At 51.8% G+C, this 17,857-nt stretch overlaps 8 protein-coding genes across 9 annotated transcripts; 2 read left to right on the top strand and 6 right to left on the bottom strand.

Moving 5' to 3' along the window:
- Window positions 1–85: 85 nt before the first annotated feature.
- LDX57_004324 (uncharacterized protein) lies at window positions 86–1,296 on the bottom strand (the record flags this gene model as incomplete). The annotated part of the gene is made up of 2 exons (XM_046085983.1): window positions 86–1,229; window positions 1,286–1,296. The coding sequence occupies 2 exons, from the start codon at window positions 1,294–1,296 to the stop codon at window positions 86–88; spliced, it is 1,155 nt and encodes a 384-aa protein (XP_045941946.1).
- Window positions 1,297–2,134: 838 nt separating this feature from the next.
- LDX57_004323 (pantothenate kinase) lies at window positions 2,135–3,657 on the bottom strand (the record flags this gene model as incomplete). The annotated part of the gene is made up of 4 exons (XM_046085982.1): window positions 2,135–2,390; window positions 2,443–2,947; window positions 3,001–3,283; window positions 3,442–3,657. The coding sequence occupies 4 exons, from the start codon at window positions 3,655–3,657 to the stop codon at window positions 2,135–2,137; spliced, it is 1,260 nt and encodes a 419-aa protein (XP_045941945.1).
- Window positions 3,658–4,885: 1,228 nt separating this feature from the next.
- On the top strand, window positions 4,886–7,217 carry LDX57_004322 (DEAD/DEAH box helicase; the record flags this gene model as incomplete). Its single annotated transcript, XM_046085981.1, has 8 exons — window positions 4,886–5,389; window positions 5,446–5,503; window positions 5,558–5,693; window positions 5,743–6,103; window positions 6,152–6,434; window positions 6,482–6,675; window positions 6,725–6,873; window positions 6,925–7,217. Exons 1-8 carry the CDS (start codon window positions 5,073–5,075, stop codon window positions 7,215–7,217), a joined length of 1,791 nt encoding a protein of 596 aa, XP_045941944.1. The 5' UTR covers window positions 4,886–5,072.
- A 437-nt stretch (window positions 7,218–7,654) lies between these two features.
- On the top strand, window positions 7,655–9,097 carry LDX57_004321 (polysaccharide deacetylase family protein; the record flags this gene model as incomplete). The annotated part of the gene is made up of 3 exons (XM_046085980.1): window positions 7,655–8,511; window positions 8,628–8,713; window positions 8,775–9,097. 3 exons carry the CDS (start codon window positions 7,655–7,657, stop codon window positions 9,095–9,097), a joined length of 1,266 nt encoding a protein of 421 aa, XP_045941943.1.
- A 577-nt stretch (window positions 9,098–9,674) lies between these two features.
- LDX57_004320 (glycosyltransferase family 31 protein) lies at window positions 9,675–11,034 on the bottom strand (the record flags this gene model as incomplete). Its single annotated transcript, XM_046085979.1, has 2 exons — window positions 9,675–9,992; window positions 10,069–11,034. The coding sequence occupies 2 exons, from the start codon at window positions 11,032–11,034 to the stop codon at window positions 9,675–9,677; spliced, it is 1,284 nt and encodes a 427-aa protein (XP_045941942.1).
- A 1,164-nt stretch (window positions 11,035–12,198) lies between these two features.
- CAB2_1 (phosphopantothenate--cysteine ligase CAB2) lies at window positions 12,199–13,928 on the bottom strand. The gene has a single exon (XM_046085978.1). The coding sequence runs from the start codon at window positions 13,559–13,561 to the stop codon at window positions 12,362–12,364; it is 1,200 nt and encodes a 399-aa protein (XP_045941941.1). The 5' UTR covers window positions 13,562–13,928; the 3' UTR covers window positions 12,199–12,361.
- Window positions 13,929–14,007: 79 nt separating this feature from the next.
- LDX57_004318 lies at window positions 14,008–16,105 on the bottom strand. Of its 2 annotated transcripts, XM_046085976.1 has the most exons (7): window positions 15,777–16,105; window positions 15,647–15,722; window positions 15,586–15,595; window positions 15,317–15,522; window positions 15,212–15,268; window positions 14,469–15,152; window positions 14,008–14,407 (listed from the first exon to the last, which is right to left on the bottom strand). In XM_046085976.1, exons 1-7 carry the CDS (start codon window positions 15,864–15,866, stop codon window positions 14,292–14,294), a joined length of 1,239 nt encoding a protein of 412 aa, XP_045941939.1. In that variant the 5' UTR covers window positions 15,867–16,105; the 3' UTR covers window positions 14,008–14,291. The 2 variants fall into 2 exon arrangements, with proteins under 2 accessions (XP_045941939.1, XP_045941940.1); XM_046085977.1 differs by having other exon boundaries at window positions 15,212–15,595.
- Window positions 16,106–17,200: 1,095 nt separating this feature from the next.
- LDX57_004317 (uncharacterized protein) lies at window positions 17,201–17,702 on the bottom strand (the record flags this gene model as incomplete). Its single annotated transcript, XM_046085975.1, has 2 exons — window positions 17,201–17,234; window positions 17,308–17,702. 2 exons carry the CDS (start codon window positions 17,700–17,702, stop codon window positions 17,201–17,203), a joined length of 429 nt encoding a protein of 142 aa, XP_045941938.1.
- Between the last annotated feature and the right edge of the window lie 155 nt (window positions 17,703–17,857).

Genomic DNA, 17,857 nt, shown 5'->3' with positions numbered 1-17,857 from the left:
CTGGGTAAACATGTTCTATTGTCATTCTATCATTATGCTATACGAGATATCAATTGTGAATATACCAACCAAAGAGGAATAAAAATCAACACGACAAAACATGTCCAATTTCCACCGTGCACCTCCCCCCTGCCTGAGTCCCCTTGACCTGCTCGACAAGCAACGCAAATTCTCCCTCGCTACCCTCAAATAAATAATGCTGTTCTGCCCGCGACGAGATCTGACAGGACAGGATCTTCACGTCCACTTTCCGGTCAAACAGACGAAAGAAATCGCGAGCTTTCTGGAACAGGTCCTTGCCCGTCTTGCATTCCTCTAGAGGAAAGCACCGAATGGCTCCGGACTTGTAGGAGACCAGCTTGAAGACCGCCGAGCCTGGAGTCGACCGCGCAGTGGGAGTCTCTGGTACAGTCTTCACCTTTTTCGCCGGCGGTAACGATACCTCCTCTTCGTCCGACGTTTCCTCTTCCGAGCTGTCGTCAGAGCCAGAATATGTTTCGTATTCGCTTCCGGAATCGGTATCTGCGTGGCTGTTTCCATTGCTCATTGAGGTGGCAGTTTTGTTGGATGTGCTGGTGTTGCGATTCGTGCTGGTGTTGGCACTCCGGCCATTTGCAGCACCATTCGCCCTGGTCGCCCTGGTCGACCGCGGCGTCTCGACCCTCTTGTTCTTGAGCGTAGTATCCTTCGTCTGTGACACGCCCTGAGACTTCATCCTCATATCATCCAGCGCCGTCCACACCTGATGTGAAAACCGAATCGCATTGAGGTCGCGATTGAAAATTCTCACGGCGCAGCAATCTGTCTCATACCCCTTCTCCTCCCCCAGCCACGCCATCAAATATGTCCCATATTTCGACGCGTACGGCAGATGGCAAGTCACCAGATTGTCCCGTACCCCCGGTCGATGAAGCACCAGGACCCTGTACTGGCAGGGCTCGACGATAGAAAACAGCGACAAATCAACTTCCTTACCCTGCCGATCAAACACTTTTGACGGGGAGGACGGTCGTCCCTTGTATGCGAACTGCGGCGCCCGGGGCCCATTATGTCGATGATATTCCTTGAGAAGATCGATAATGTGAGAGGGGAAAGGCCGGTCGGGTCCGAAGATGGGTGGAGATTGCACGACAACCATTGTGGATGCGGGGTCTGGGGAATCGGGCGACAAAGAGGGTTTGCGCTCGTCGTCGGATTCCGACTGGATGAGCCTGATGGCGTCGGGTTGGCTGGTTTTCGTCAGTGTTAGAAGGATATTGTTGTGAATTGAAGGGGCATCGCTTACCGGCCGCGCATGTTGGCGATGGCCCGATTTCTAGGAGATGAGACAGGGAGAGATTGCGCAGTGCCGGGTATTCAATAGTGCCCTAGAGATTCAGCAGGCAAACGAGAGTCTCTGGAACCGCCAGTAGCGATCAAGACAATTGGCGACAATTGGCGAGGCGCTAGTAGAAAGACGCAGATGCAGCTGTTCCCCATTGGGTAAGTAGCTCTCTGCGTAGCGAGAGATCCAGCAGGGAATATCACCGGATGTCGGGCCATGATATCCTATTCTTCAGTTATACGCCGTGCACCCGGAGCACATGAAAAACATCGGGCGATGAATCAGTAGTAGAAGTGGAGTGCCGGCAGACCGATAGATTGGACAGTTGCAGACCGCTACGTCGACGCCGCAGCCATCCGAAACAATTGCGCTGCGCAATACCCAATGCGCATGGCTACGATGGATTGAAACCTAGACATTGTGTCGCTCAGCATAGCCACTTTCCCGTATATGTTGCATTCGTGGGAGTCAAGACAAATCTAGGTAGCATTGGTGGCTCCTTGGCATAGATGACCATGAAACACTTGAAACATATAAAGAAAAAATTAGATGAAAGGTAAAATGATCTCGTAAATGTACAAAACGCTCAAAATGATAGCTGGCACACGCTCGTGTTTTAGGCCGTAATAACAGACATCCAACCAGACAAAATGACAATATTTCGGGTCTAATCTGCACCAGATTTTGTTGAACTTCAACGGGTATCATTGGGCCAGGAAGTCGGACCGGCCCTGGAGTGATTCACAAACGCATGGAGATTGGGCATGCAGTCATGGTCGCTTCTATTAAGGATGATTGGGTTTCAGGAAATCAGGAAGAGGCGCCGTCGATGCTATTGCGACGGCCCCAGTTAACGGGCTTTCTGCGTAGAAAGGCGCCGACGGCACCGATGTATCCTTCGTGGCGCAGGAAATAGGCTTGCTTCTCGCCCTTGGACCAGAATCGGATGGCGTAAGACAGCGTGTTCATGGTCTGTCGGTGACCGCGGATAAAGGAGCCGCCGAAATAGATGTGCTTGACTTGCTGCTTCTCCGATTGGAGGTAGGCAATTTGTCCAATGTTGTTACTAGGTTCGTTAGCCATCCATATTGCCCAGTCGCGCGCGGCTGCCAACTTACCTGATCGCATAAAGCAGACTGCGGCTCATGTCCTCATTCTTGAATTTGACATCCCCATTCGTCTGGTCGCTTTCCTCCTGCGCCTCGTCGCCTTCGGAACCCGATTCCTGTTCGGCAGCACTCTTCAAGCGAAACACCTTTCCAAACGTGCTGGCAATTGCCGTACTCTTCAATCCAATTTTATTATAGTCCATTCCGTAGATGTCCCCGACCAGCATATCAACGCCGCTATTGTCGCCTTGATCGGCCATCGCCAACATTTCGTCAAAGGTCCGAGCCCCGGTCAACAGGGACATGATTCCCCAGAACGTTCCACCACCCAGGTGGGTTCCTCCCACGCGCTGGTATTGTTTGGGGCCGGACACCTTGATCATGGAGACACCGGAGCCGATGTTGACTAATAAATACGGGTAGACGTCCGGTCGGGCCTCGGCAAACTGCATCGGGTCGATTTCGCTGTAGGTAAAGATTTCGTTGGGGATTTCGGTAATGAAGAAGTCGAGACCTGTTGCCGCTATTATTAGTTGCATTCCTCCTTGAACCGGGAGTTCGACGCACCGGTGATCAAGCATTCCATCTCGTCTTCGCGGATAATGTTCACTTGCAACGCCTCCTTCAGTTTGTCGTAGTATTTATAGGCACCTCCTCCGGTGGCGACCACGCAAAGTTGATCCGGAGACGGGCCATTGGCCTTCTCATGTTCCTCCTTCAGCTCTTTGATGAAATCAATGCACAGGTCTATGCGGTGGGTCTCGAAGTTGATAAAGTTCAATCGGCCGCCATTGTCCGGAGAGTCCAGCTCCCGAGTAAAGTAAACCAGTTTCGCCAGCGATCCGCCAATCTAGAACAGTACGAAAAGTCGTTAGTCTCAATGATGCGACGTTGTGCGTGGGTGAAGAAAAAAAAAAGAGGGCGATAGCTGAGTAGGATTGCGGGGTGGAAAATGTGCGGGGAACAGCGGAAGCAGAAAAAAAAAAAGTAGACAGGTGAGAAACGTACATCGACAGCGACATGGCTCACTAGACCGTTGTGTTGAGGCAGACGAATATCGTGACCTTCGTAGTGAACGCCATCGGTCCTGACGGGGCTCTTGGACCGAGGATCCTCATCGACGATGAAGGCCCCTTTAACGTTGATCTTGACGGCACCGGGATTGAAGATAGCTCGGTCCAGCCGAACACCGCTGCGGGCGGGATCAGGACTTGAGGATGACATGGTCGGACAATGGAGATGAGGAGGAATGAGGAGGAGAGAGGAAAGAAGCGGATCGATCTGATAACATCGAGAACGAGAACGAGGATTAAGGGACTTCCGAGCGACCGGGGCGAATCTCCAGGCCGGATCAATGGGGATAGCCGTGATGGTCCCTACGGCGTATATCTCCTTCTGCCCGCTTCCGTTGAGCGGTCGCGGTGGAACCACTGGAGGAGTCCCGTCATCCTTTCGCAGAGAGGCGATATGCTCGTGCCAGGGTAGCAGGGTAGCAGGGTAGCAGGATGCCGGGACGCAAGGAGAGCCGACAAGTTCCAGGTTGATGTTGAGGTTGAGGTTGAGGTTGACGGCCTCACTCGACTTCGCCTCGCGTGACGTCCTCGCCTCCTGAGGCTGTCAGGCAGCCGTGTCAGGCAACGAGGCAGCAAGGCAGCAAGGCATGAGCCATAGGGCTTAAGGCACCCACGGACTACATTCACTACGAAGTGAAGTATAGAGCAGCCATTCTCAGGTATTCTTCTTGCAAAAATATGGACAATTCAAATTCAAAACCACAAAAACCCAGAGACTAAAATAATAAATATAGGAAAGCGCTACATCAGTCCTCTCTATACTCCGCCCACTCTGATAGTAAACAAGGCAACATGCATTTGAGAGAGAAGGAAAAAGTCAGATGAAAAAAGAAAAAAAGAAGACCACCACAGCTAAAGCGTCAAACAAAGATAGATTGCAGCTGTCTGAATCAACTTCTAATTCAGGCACGGAGGCTTCGTCAACAGCCACACAGTCCGGATACTTGCATCCTCCTCGTTTCCATGGCTTTCCAGAACACCAAGGTGCCAGATTTATTGCCCGTAGACTCCTCTCATTGGATCAGAAGTGAAGTGAACTTGCCTGTAGAGTGAAGGTTCCTGCAGAGCTCGAAATGGTGCCCAATTCTCTGAGACATGGCTTGCTTCTACGGGATTTCTCAGGTCCCGGACAGATAAGTATTCTTTGCCATTCTACGTTTATTCTGTGTGGCAGACGCTCTCTGAGCTTCCAGTCACAAGGGAGGCCTCTGCTAAAGTGTTGACAGTACCGTGGACGGTCACCGGGGAGCTGAGTGCTTTGTTTATATTCACTCCTCCCCCTCTCCCTCGCTCTCTTCTGTTTCCTCTTCTCCCGCCCACCTTCTTCCTCCTTCTTCCTCTTCCTCTCTCCCTCTTTCTTTCCATCAACACATCTCCAACCCCCTTGGTGTTTCTTCTTTCTTACTTATCGAGTGTCGTGTTTTGCATTTTCTCACTTGAGACCATCTTTCAACTCTGTTGGTCGATAATCTCTTCGGGCTGTCTCTTTTCAATTCACGAACCTTTCCCATCGCGTTCTTATCTTTGCCCCTCAACACGTGCACTCCTCCGTGTTTTGAAGACATCATGGATAGCTTCTCTACTACCGAAATGGAGACTGCCCTCCACGATGTGACCAATGTCCAAGACAAGGTCACTGCTGCCCAGGAAAAGGGCTGGAGTAAGCCCGAGAGCTACGACTATACAAAGTATGGTGGTAACTTGCCCCCCCTTCCCAAGCCCTCCGAGGAAGAAGCCCAGCTCGAACTTCCTGAGTGGGCAGCCAATGCTGCCAAATACGAGTGGAAAGACGAGTATGGCGATGTCGGCCCGAGGAGTCCTGAGCTGGAGGAGATGTTGTTCCGCAGCGAGTACATCAACAGGGCGGGTTTGAAGCTTGGCAAGTACGTACAAGATGCCTTCCTACCAGATTTAACCTTCGTTGGCTTATTTCTTCAAGCCTGCAGAACATCGATGTCATTGCCGAGAGTCACGAGCGTCCGAAACCCGTCAGAGATGTAAGTCCTCTATCAAGTGTCATCTTACCAACGAAACTGCTAACAATCTTGAAGTTCGACGACGCCGGACTGCACCCGATTGTGCGCGAAAACATTCGTCTTTGCCACTACGAGTACCCTACTCCGATTCAGGCATATTCTATTCCCGCAGTGCTGACTGGACATGACCTCATTGCCATTGCGCAAACTGGTAAGTGCTCACCGTGATCGTCTTCAGTGACATCTGGCTGACAGGGTAGGTTCTGGAAAAACTGCGGCATTTCTGATTCCCGTACTTTCGCAGCTGATGGGAAAGGCGAAAAAATTGGCAGCCAAACGCCCCAACCTGGTCGAGGGATACGATCCAACCGTTGACGCCGTTCGCGCCGAGCCGTTGGTATTGATTGTTGCTCCCACCAGAGAACTTTCAACCCAGATCTTCGACGAGGCGCGTCGTCTGTGCTACAGATCTATGCTGCGTCCCTGCGTTGTCTATGGCGGCGCTCCTGTGCGTGGTCAGCGTGAGGAACTGGCGAAGGGATGTGATATTCTCATTGGGACCCCCGGTCGCCTGATGGACTTTATGGACAAGCCTCACATCCTGTCGCTTCGTCGTGTGAAGTAGGTCCGCCAAGCTAGTGGTTGGGCAATTGCTAAACTGTTCTTCAGGTACACCATCATTGACGAGGCTGACGAACTTCTCCTGTCGGACTGGGAATCCGATTTTGTCAAGATCATGTCCGGTGGAGGCAAGCTTCACTTTCTTGCTGCTTTGATAACATCGATGCTAACAGGTGCAGACGTCAACGAGGATGCGGACCACAGATACATGATGTTCTCAGCTACCTTCAACAAATCCTGCCGCGAGTTGGCTCGTAAATACCTGGCCGATGACCACGTCCGCATTCGTATTGGACGTCCGGGCAGTACTCACATCAACGTGGATCAAAACGTAAGGCTCTTGCCGACCGATGTCCGGGTTACGACTGACAGTTTTAGATTGTCTATGCGGAGGATCACCTCAAGAAGCAGTGTCTCTACGACTTGCTTCTTTCCATGCCCCCTTCCCGTACCTTGATCTTTGTGAACTTCAAGAAGGATGCCGATCTACTCGATGACTACCTGTACAACATGGGCTTGCCAAGCACCTCAATTCACTCTGACCGTACCCAGCGTGAGCGTGAAGATGCTTTGTCAGTATTATGTCTGTCATGAGTGAGAGTCTTGTCTAACCTACCGCAGGCGCGCCTTCCGGACTGCCAAATGTCCTATCCTCGTGGCTACCGGTGTTTCTGCCCGTGGTCTTGATATAAAAAACGTGATGCATGTCATCAACTTCAACCTTCCTCGTATGGCCCACGGCGGCATTACCGAGTATATCCACCGTATCGGTCAGTTTTCTGTCTTCCTGGCAGGTAATTATGAGTACTAATAATGAACAGGGCGTACTGCACGCATTGGCAACGAAGGACTCGCTACCTCATTCTACAATGACCGTGATAGTGATCTCGCTCCGGAACTTGTCAAGATCCTGGTTGAGAGCAAACAGAGGATTCCAAACTTCCTGGAGTCGTACAAGCCTATCGATGAGAGGATCACTTTTGACGATGACACCGATGATGAGGCAGACGGTGTCAACGATGGCGGAGACAACGACACTGGCGCAGCTTGGGGTGGCATTCCAATGGACGCGTCCGATGATGCTGCCCCTGCCCCGGTTGCTGGCTGGGAGTAATCACTTGCTTCTCTGCCGGTGGCTTTGGACTGTCTAGAGGAAACCACCTCATTGCCGTTCAAGCCCTCCACCCGGTACTCGTTTGTTTCCGTTTTCCTCTCAGAGCTGGCTCTCTGATCCTACCTGTCCTGCCCAGACTTCGAAGAGGGATGACCCTACATTGACCACGGGCCGGTTGACTTTCCCAGAACTGGGTATCACTGGCTACTGGAGAGTTGGGGGTATTTGGTGCGGAAGGATGACTAGCTGTGACTTTGTATGGGCGCCTTTAAGAAGTAAAATAATTCATGAGTTTCCTACTATGCGCTCTTGGTAGATGAGCCTCGCTCCTTCCGTTTGTAGGAACGCAGTAAACACCGTAGTAAGCGTACATCTCACCTTAGATATGATTCTTATTCTCCCACTGCACCGAATACTCAAGAAAAAAGGAAAACAGAATGTATTTTCTTTCCGCAGCGTTAATCCTTGCTATATTCCTACCTCCCTCTTCTTCCTCCCCCTCTCCCTCCCAATTTACCACCTTCTCCCAGCCACTAAGCTACACCGGCCCTCTCACCATCGACACCTTCTCCAACAACGAAACGAACGCCCTGGGACACTGGCACGGAACTCTCGAAGACCTTCCTTTCACCACCTCCCCAGGCTCAATCACTCTGTATCCGAGCGACCCCGATCAAGCCTATCACACGCAGCTCAGTCACGCTCAATGCTTCAACCTCACGCCCTACCAAGACCGCTACCTCCACGTCGTCTTTTCCGGGCCCGCGACCTTCGGAGTCTCCTTGACCCAACACAACTACGCCTGTGATCCCTCTATCCACCCCTACCCAGAGACATGGGATACCGTCGAAGCAGCCCGCTATGAAGCCCTCAGCACCGCCGCGCACAGCGCCAGAGAAATCTATATCCCCCTCAGCCACTTCAACATCGATCACCACCGCGTCGTCTCCGTCGGTTTCAGCGGCTTCTATACCTCCGACCCGACCACCATCTACCGCGTGGACCTCGTCTCTAGGACGAACGTGCCTCATTCCTTTCGGGTCCCGAGGAAACTGCCTAGCGGGACGCTCCATATGCGATGCACTGTGCCGAATTCGTTTGCGTTTGGCATCGACGATGGGAAACCGGGCCTTGCGAGGAGGGTTATGCAGATCCTGGAGGATGAGGGCATCTTGGTGACCTTTTTTGTGGTGGGCATGGGGATTAAGGACCCGGAGACGAATTTCTCGGCTGTGTATCGCGAGATGAAAACGAGGGGACATCAGATTGCGTTGCATTCGGAGACGCATCGGAAGTAGGTCTTTCTTATCCTCTCTATCTGTCTTGTTTGTGCGAAAGGGGCAAAGTTAGTGGTTTGGATGGGGGTGATATGATCATGAAAACTAATACTTAAGTTTCTTTGCCATCTAGAATCGAATCCCTCTCATCGAACGATGAAATCGATGCCGAAATCACGCGCAATATCTATGCTCTGAAGGACCATCTAGGCATCGAGTGTACATACCTCCCTATCTACTCTTCACCTACCAGGATATGCCCAGCTAACAGACAGAACAGCTCGGTACTTCCGTCCCCCCTACGGCACCATCGGCGCGCGCACCCGCCAGCGCCTCGCGACGCATCTCACCAACCCGCAAATCATCAACTGGAGCGTCGACATCGAGGACTGGCTTTGGGCGAATACCAGCACCCCGGAGCGCCAGCTCGAGGCATTCTACCGGGATGTGCGCAGGGGAGGGAATTTGGCCGTCGTGCACTTTGTGAGTGAGAGTACGGTGGGGTATTTGGTGGATGTGATCAGGGGGGTAAAGAAGATGGGGTTTAAGGTAATGAGGGTTGATCAGTGTTTGGGCGATCCTGCGAGTCCGAAACCGGTTTGAGCTTTTGGTTCGATGGGATGGATTGCACGGCCAGTTAGTCACTCGATCAAGAACTGGACGAATTGAAGAGTAAGAGAGTCTGGTTGATTGATTGATGGTATTTTATTGTTTGTTTGTTATTTCTTGATAGCGTCGGACATGATTAGTCTGTCTGCAATCGCGGTATGGTTAGAGCCACAAACAATCGGATATGATAAAGAGAAAGACGGAATATCCAGAATGGAATCAAGTCAGCACATAGAACTCCCGAGCCCAATGCATAAAGCACCACCCTTAACAAATACGCCTTTCTCCACAGAGAATAATGAAAAAAAGGCAAACAGACAACGATAGAAATGAAACAAAAACTAGAAGAAAATGATCAAAAGCAATAGACAAGAAACCAATGATCAAAGAAGAAGCAAAGACAAAACAAGTCTATAAGAGTATTAAAACATAAAGATAAGAAGAAGAAGCGTATTCCATTTTCATCGACCCGCGATCAAATCCAAACCCAACCAAGACAATCCAATCCAATCATAAAACCCATCTCAAAGAAAAGTACTCCGGAGAGTATCATCACATGAAAATTTAAGAATTAAACACCCCAATTCGTCTTCGAACACGACGACGCCTTATCGACCATGTTCTCGACGCGCCGCACGATCCAACCCGCGCGGGCCTCGGGGTTCCGCACCCCAAGCCGGGGCGTCTTCCCCGTGTAGCACTTCTCGGAGCGGTAGACGAATTGCACGCAGTCGGGGTCGTTGGTGCAGATGGATTTGCATTCGTGGAAGGAGGAGACGACGAGTTGCTCGTCTTCGGAGAGGTTGTCCCAGTTGTCGCGGACGTTGGAGATTTCGGGGTAGATGAGTTCTTGGAAGACGTCTTTGTGGAGGAGGGTGGTTTTCTGGGACTGTTGATTTAGAAAGATTTGGTTAGTGGGTTGGTTGGTTGTGTTGGGAAGATATTAATGCAAGGGGAGAGCTTACTAGTCGCCAGCGGTGCATTTCAAATTGCGCCAGGTCTTGGATATCGGATGCTCCGACGTGATGGAACGCGGCGGCTGGGAAACACCACGGTTCGCGGTAGAAGCCGGTGGTGAACTCGTCGAGTTCGCCGACGTTGGAGTTCTGTAGGATAGGCCATGAATAGTGCAGATTGACGCCGTTGTCGGCGAGCACCTTGCCCAGCACGCAGTCGCCGGCCCAGTGGCCGTCCGTGTACTCGTTCAGCAACACGGAACGGGCGTTGTAGTCGTCGTTGACAAGCTGCATGGCCGGTCGGGAGACGACGAAGCCCGAGCCGCCATGAGCGAAAATGACGTCCGCGATTTGCGTCTCGGTGCCGATGTAGTATGGTTTGGAGGCGTCGAAATGCGACAGCCACTCCATGAGAGTGCCCCAGGAAAAATACGTGTCCGCTTCCATGAACACGAACCACTTGGCGTCAGGCTTGTATTTGAGGGACTCCTGCACCATGGGCAGGAACTTCCACTTGTCCAGCTTCCACCCGGGGTTGTTGGGTTTTCCGATGGCCGAGTTGGCCTCGTCGGCGAAGTCGTCAGTCGCGAGGCCCGCTCGGCCCTGACGCTGCAGGCGGTTGTAGATGTCGAAGTCCGGCACCGTGCGCTTCACCTCCGGGTCCATGTTCTGCAGTGCATCGTAGACGCGAATGCCCCCGATCTCCTCCTCGAAGTCGGAAAAGACCACATAGTGTGGCACGCAGCGCAGCGTGGTCTGGAAGTGGATCGGGATTTTATCCATCGCCTCCGTCACCCCGGTTTTCAGCACCACCAGCACGTCCTCCATGCCCGGTAAGGGCGGGCAGTCGACCCGTCGTCGCTCATGAGGCGGTTGTAGCTCGGATCGGATTGTGAGGAAGTGGTAGAGGAGGAAGAGGCCGAGGAGGGCGGCGAGGAAGGTGGTGCGACGGCGGAACGGGCGTGTGGGAATCATCCTAGTTTTTGCGGGGAGCTTCGAGCAAGGCGGGCGGTTGTGTGGCAGTTGGATTCAAGTCGTGGCTGGTTCAAAGTGACCACCACGCAGAGCAATTGGAAATGAAACAAAGTGAAATTATGACCGATCCTCCCAAATGATGGAACCGACTGTCACCATTTTTTGTTTTTTGTTTTTTAGTTTTTATCCCCCAAATGCCTTAGTTGGTCGGTTCGTTCCTCCCGTCAGCTGGAAGTGTCTCGTCACTCGTGTGATTGGTTCGGAGGATAATTGCTTAGTTCTTCGAGTGCCGTTCAATCAAAACCGCGGGACAGAATCCGGGACAAGGATGATGCTCGAGGAGATGAAGCGACGGAGAGGGGTGGTGGGTGAGGAGACGTAGGAGTGAGACTGAGGAGAGAGGAGAAAGAGAAAGAGAAAGAGAAAGAGAAAGAGAAAGAGAAAGAGGAGGAAAGAGACGGCGAGAAGAGGGGGAAAAAGGAAAAAAGGATGACGGGGGTCAAAAGCGATCGACGCAGGCACCGCAGTTTGCACGTTTTTTGGCTAAGCGGCGAAGCCAGACGAGGAGGACGTATGTAGACAGGCGGAGGGACGATCGGCCCACTCTCCATGGCGATCTGAACAGTCGTCGATGACGCGTTAGTTTCGGAATGGGAACGAAATGGACACGGCGGCTAAAGAGCGCCAGACGTCAAAGTGAAACCCGGCCCCCTCTGGTACGTTGGGGTCAGCCGTTGGGCCGTGTCCTTTGGTACAGGAAGGATGAAAGGACGGGGAGAAAAAAGAAGTAAAGAAGAGAATATTAGGTGTGACCATGATCAATATGGGGGAGGTTTGGGGTAGAGTTAGTGGTGGTTAGTGACTTGGTGTCCACCTGTCCATGTAGACAGTTCACATCGCATACTCCGTATAGTCCTTGGAGAGTTAGAGAGTATCTAGCAAGCAGAAACATACCACAGAAAGAATCCAGAATGACTGCAGCCCCTGAAGAATGTCAGACGAACATACACAGTCACGGACATACAGTACACACAGGAGGTACATGGGCCACAGTAGACTGCCGTACCAAAGTGCAGGTACCTCCCGTTACTAGTCAATACCGATCGTCCAGTCTTGCCGCGGGATGACGACAACCCCTTCTCCACCTGCAATAAGAATTCAATCTGCTGCCGGTCTCATGTTTATTCTCATATCTATTTTCATGGCTCAAGGATCGTGGAATAAACGCCAATACTAAAAGACCATCTGTTCTTAACGCTCTCTGAAGAGTCACCCCCCTGACTGTTTCTTATTATCCCGTTTTATACTCCCTCCCAATCTTCCTTCCTCATGCCTTGCTGTTATGCGTGTTGATCTTCTTCGTGTGTAACTTGACCAACTCCGGGATGATCAGATTCTCAATCTCGACTCCCTCGGGACCGCTGTCGGCCTGTCGCGCCTCGCTGTTGTCCCCGGAATGACCGTCCGCCACGTTCTCCGCCCGCTTGGCTTCTGCCAGTCCAACCTGGTCCTCAGCGCCCGAGATACTCTTGCTGCGTCGGGATTTAGGCACGCGGATCCATCGCTCGTACGGCGCGTCGGGCGTGACGAAAACCACCTCCCACTTGCGCGTCGAGAGCATATTTCCGATCACCAGGTGATGTGAGTACCGCTTGAGCGCCGTCTGCGCCTTGTATACCAGCAGATTGGGATCCGTCTCTAGCTTGAACGACACGATCATGCTACCGTCGGGGGCCCAGCCGTCCACCAACCGATGCAGGAACTTCGGCACCGGGTCCAGGTCAATGACCAGTTTCTTGCTATTGCCGGGGGCCGCGGTGTCGAGTCCGCCCGTGTAGATATCCGACGAATCGACCGCTTCCTCCTTCTTGCTGAATTCCGGGGGCAGCTCGGACGATTGGATCTTGTGCTCGGACATGCGATCGCGCGGGATGAAGAAGTCGCTGACCGCCGCGGCCAGGTAGAAGAGCGCGTTGGGGCCCAGCGGTCTCATCAATTGCGACAGCGACCGCAGTTCGAACAGGTATTCGGCGATCGTAGTGAACGGCAGCAGCAGCAGGAGGTTGTTCTTCTTCGCATACCGGTATTTCCGCAACACGTCCCGCATCTCGTCCTGGTATTCGCTGCGCACCACGACGGGGCCGTGATCCGACCCCGTAGACTCCGAGGGGGGCGCTTCGTCCATGAAGTCTAAGAAACAATTGGTCGAGTGGCTGTAGTGTCGCGAGTACGGTAGCAGACTGAACTGCCGGTGCAGGAAGATCACGGCGTAGCCCTCCTGCAGGAAATACTCCGCTGACGTAGCGCCTCGCGTTCCGGCGGAGAAGTTATCGATGAATCGCACGGTCTGGTTCTCTAGCGGCACGGTGGTTCCGCCGGACGTGACGAGCACGACGCGCCGGTTGGCTTCCACATGGTAGTCGATGAAGGCTCGCGCGAGGGCTTCGTGTTTCGGTAGGGATTTGGGAGGAGGGAAGTTGTTGAAGTAGACCGACTCGGCGTCGGCGTTCATTTCGGATGTTGCCATTCTGGATGCGGGTCTGGTCCCAGTAGTCGGGATTCTTGAGCAGTGTATCTATCAATGCACTGTATAGATGACTGTCTAGCGTTTGGCAGACGCTTAAGTAGCTGACAAACCGGAAGATATAAACAAGAAGAGAAAAAGAAAATTTAGCAAAGCGAATCCGTTTTCTCGAAAAACGATCAAAGCGTAAGCTCGCAACCCCGCGGGGTATTACTATTAGTAGGAGTACCTGCTGGGTTTCCTGGGTTCACCACGCAGACGGACAGGGAACGTCAATTGACAGTCTCAGCCGAGCGGAAGATATATCCAAGGTACAATGTCTTACAGGAGAGAAAACAAGGAGACTGTTGAATTGTTGAGGAAGTGGGAGCTGTCGAGCGACTCGGCATTGCAGCGCCCGCCCCAGAAGAAGCCGAGGGGCACCGGTGAGCTGCTCACCGCCTTCGGGACAGCGGAGACCCACGTGATTCCGTCCCAGGGTGGAGGAGAAAATGGTTCATTTCATTTAAAAAAGGATGCGCGTTCGTGGACTACTAGACTTGCTAGAGGGCTAGTGGATCGCTAAACTGGCCTTGGGAGGGATGATCCTCGGTGATGGACTTTGTCCTTTTCCTCACTTGCCCGAGGGTGTGGATGACGAAACTGACAACGATATATATCTGTACCAGGCAACCATGAAACTCATCCCCTTTCATTCTGTACTACTGGTATCATTGTGGATATGCTTGACTACTCACAAATACCGACTCCGTAGAGCTTGGCTAATCGTACTCATTCTACTGGCCATTCCGCCGTGTTGCATGTTACTCATGAGAGCCTCCTCGAGTGCAGACTGAGTGACGCTTGCATCTGGTCCAGATATGTTAGCTACAAACGTGCTGTCAGGGTGACAATCGACGAATACACTTACCATCCAGGTCACTGAAGCTACTTCCCATGCTGGGGGTGCCGTCGCTAGTCTCTCTTCCAGACGTCACGGACCGTCGCGGGCTATACCCCAATTCTGTCCGCCGGGGACTCAACGGCCCGCCCATCTGATTTGCACGTCGGCGTCGGTCGCCCACAGACAACGTGGCCGGATTCCCCGAGCTGATCGAACTCGCGGATGACTCCGTCGTAATCGGCTGTCTTGCAACCTGAGTTGAATTCACCGTCCGCCGTCGCGCATCGGCAGGCTCATCGCGAAGGGTGGCGTTGAGATCCTGGGCGGAGGGGCCAGACTCAGGTTCAGCAGAAAGGGGGACAAACGCGGGTGATTCATCCTCATCTTCGTCCTGGTCACCCAATCCAGGCCGATGCATGGAGAATTTACCAAATCGCCGGAATCGAGGACCCCGCCGACTGGCCATAATCCCCTCGTCGTCGGATTCAGACTCGGAGGAGCTTGACGTGAGGTCTTCTTCTTCGAGCGTTGGCGACCTGTGGACTGGAATGTTAGGCGTTTGATCCCGTCGGCTTGTCGATGGACGTCGACCAAAGCTTTCGCGTCTGGGATCTTTCGGCTCGCCACCTGGGGTTTCATTACGCGGTGACTCTCGAGGGCCTTTGATCTGGTTCACGGTTGTTGTGGAGCTGGTGCGCCGTGATATGATGCCTGGAGTGATTATAAGTGAGACAGGCGGTGACGCGTCATGTCGGAAAGATGAAACTTACCACGCGGAGGAACATTATCCTTCTGCTGTAGCGTCAACCGAATTGGCGGTCTGGAGCCTAAAAAGGATCTCAGCGATGAATGGGGTGAAAGCCAAAGCTGCATACCAGTACTAGCGGTGGGCGCCCCTTTACTAGCCGGAGGGTTCCCCAGAGCCGTGCTCCCAGAGACAGAACCAGGGGCAGGAGACGGCGAATTCGACTGCGTGTTGGGCACTTTGCGCATTTGTGCGCGAACCTGAGCAAGCTGTCGATCGTACAGCCATGCTGCCTGCTGCAGGAGGAATTGCAGGGTAACGTCAAAGCTCTCCGCTCTGTAACAACAAACAAGTTAACTCGCGCATGGGGGTTTGTAGTACTAGGAGCAATCTGCGTACAATGCCTTCCCTGTATTCATATTAGCAATGATTGGGAATCTATGATTGGATCACTTCTTACAGTCTATATCATCTCCCTTGGACGGACGCGATAGGAGATCCCAGAGAGCTTGGTCCTTGGCAGCGTTCCATTCGACCTGTTGGCGTCAGTCCGCGCTCCCAATTAAGGGCAGCCCAAGATGGCATTTTACCGGAGGGGGGTCGACAAATTCTCCCCGAGGGAAAGGAAGGCGGATGAAGACCGTAAATTGAGTATCGCCCGACTTATTGAGCGAAGTCATGTTGTGGCGGTTCTTTCACTGTTCATGCAGTGGCAGCTGCAGTTTTGGGGTTAATCAATAAGAATGATACAGTGTAGCATATGATTATTGTTTCTTACAAGTCCGAATCAGCTCTGCAAGCTTTGAAATGGATTTGAGGCAGCTCGGAGGATGAGAGTTGTCCTTAATAGATAAACGATTGGATGGAGTTGATAAAGATGAAGTGACGGAACGTGCCGTGATGTCGCCGTGCTGTCGCTGGCGGTGCGTTGCAATATGAACTACTGCCTGAAGTTCTAGCGTAGAGTGGAAATATTACTTCTTCTCTCATTATTTCCACGGCTGATGCAAGTCAGGCACGTGAGAACTTTCCATTGTGGAGACCTTGATGCCTCAGGCTGCCATATGCCCAGCCATTGTCAACATCTATTAAATTATAGCAAATGTGGTTTGATGGTAACAATGCAATGATAAACGTCTAGGCTTCTTGGGATACTAGAAGCAAATAGTTCAAGTCTGTCAGATTAAGAATAAGGCAATTCTATTCCGAAGCAAGGTCCGGGTTTGTTTTCTCAATCTACAATGGTCACCGGCTAGGTAGTATGTTTGATTCCAGTTTCACTAGTATCTCCCTGCACAACCGGCCATGCCCATTTTAGTAGTTTATCCATCGTCTCATAGTGTTTGGATAAGTCAATAAGATCACGGTAGGGCATTTCAGCTGGGCGATCGATCACTAATTGTGTGAAATCCAGAAGCTTCGTAAATTGAACATTCAACCTCTTACCATCGAAGTAGGCATAAAGCACGCGGCAATATCCAAAGTCATCGAAGCATCGGATTAACCTCTAAGTTCTATCATCAGTGGGTTCTTTGTAAAATGGATAGTGACCCTGCTAACCGGGAGAATATGATTGAAGATCGGCGAACGCGAACTCTGCCCAGAGCTCGTCTCTTGTAGTTCTTTTATTTGCGCTCTCATTGAATGTAGAATCGCGTTGACTGCTGCAAGCAGTTCACTGACTGATGGTAAGTCATTATGGCATTTCCTAACTTCAACGTCGGCCATTCCATGGCTTAGAGACTGGAAAGACGGGATAAGTTCGCTGAGATAGTGCAATTCTTTGTCATTTGCAATATTATTGCGCATCTTCTGATAAAAGGCACCAAAAGTAACCTCATTATCTTGACTTTTGAAAACATCCTCATAGATCGAAACATCGGTCGCAAATCGAGTTCTGTGGTAAAAAAGGTGAAGAAAAGAGACTATTCGAGCCTTCGACGGACAATACTCTTCGCTTAGCTGGGGATTAGCGTATACTTTCAGCCTATTTGTTGTTCGCAAATTGAAGTACTCACCCGTCGGTCACCCAACCATGTGTCGTAACTCTACATTGTTGGTTAGCAACCGATATGGCATGATTGGAGGGCGGCCTAGAGCTGAGCATAGGAATAGACTTACTTGGAACCCTGAACTCTCCACAATCGATCATAATCCATTTCAGAAGCGTAATCAAAGTACGCCTGCATCAAGCACTGTGGAAAAAGTATCAACGCTCGTTTCGGCTGCTCAATCCTCCATCGATGGTCCCTGCTTGGGTTCTGTCCCTGGGGAAGCAACATGTAATGAAGGTCCCCGCTCATGTCACGACAGCTAGGGAATGATGTGCGTGGGAGAAAGTAAGGAGTCACCGAGTCGGATGTCGCACCAGTATCAATATCCAAATAGTGGATGTCGATACTGAGTTGTTCAGCTTTCTCATCGGTGATGACTTCGCCACGAAGATTTAGCAGGGAACCCAGGATTTTATTTAAGGCAAGGTAGCGCTCTTCAATTCGAAGGTGCAAAGGTATCATTTTGAACAGATGTATCTTTCCAGTTGATTGAAGGTGTGGCTGATCGTGTACCGAGAGAAAGTGCAGTAAAAGAGATGTTCCCAAGCTCTGGAATGCTGTCTAGACTGTCGTAATTCACTCGTCACTGTTGGGCTGGTAGGCACATGACCCATCAG

Source organism: Aspergillus melleus (assembly GCF_016097325.1).
Source record: "Aspergillus melleus strain CBS 546.65 chromosome Unknown contig2, whole genome shotgun sequence".
Lineage (NCBI taxonomy): Eukaryota > Fungi > Ascomycota > Eurotiomycetes > Eurotiales > Aspergillaceae > Aspergillus > Aspergillus melleus.
Note: the sequence above shows the minus strand (reverse complement) of the source record. Positions and strands in the feature narration are given on the sequence as shown.

Coding starts and splice junctions, on each gene's coding strand:
- CAB2_1 (XM_046085978.1), bottom strand. CDS start 13,561: ATGGCAACATCCGAAATGAACGCCGACGCCGAGTCGGTCTACTTCAAC.
- LDX57_004318 (XM_046085976.1), bottom strand. CDS start 15,866: ATGACTTCGCTCAATAAGTCGGGCGATACTCAATTTACGGTCTTCATC. Junction 15,269..15,316: donor GGCGCCCACCGCTAGTACTG/GTATGCAGCTTT, acceptor GATCCTTTTTAG/GCTCCAGACCGCCAATTCGG. Junction 15,153..15,211: donor GGATAATGTTCCTCCGCGTG/GTAAGTTTCATC, acceptor TAATCACTCCAG/GCATCATATCACGGCGCACC.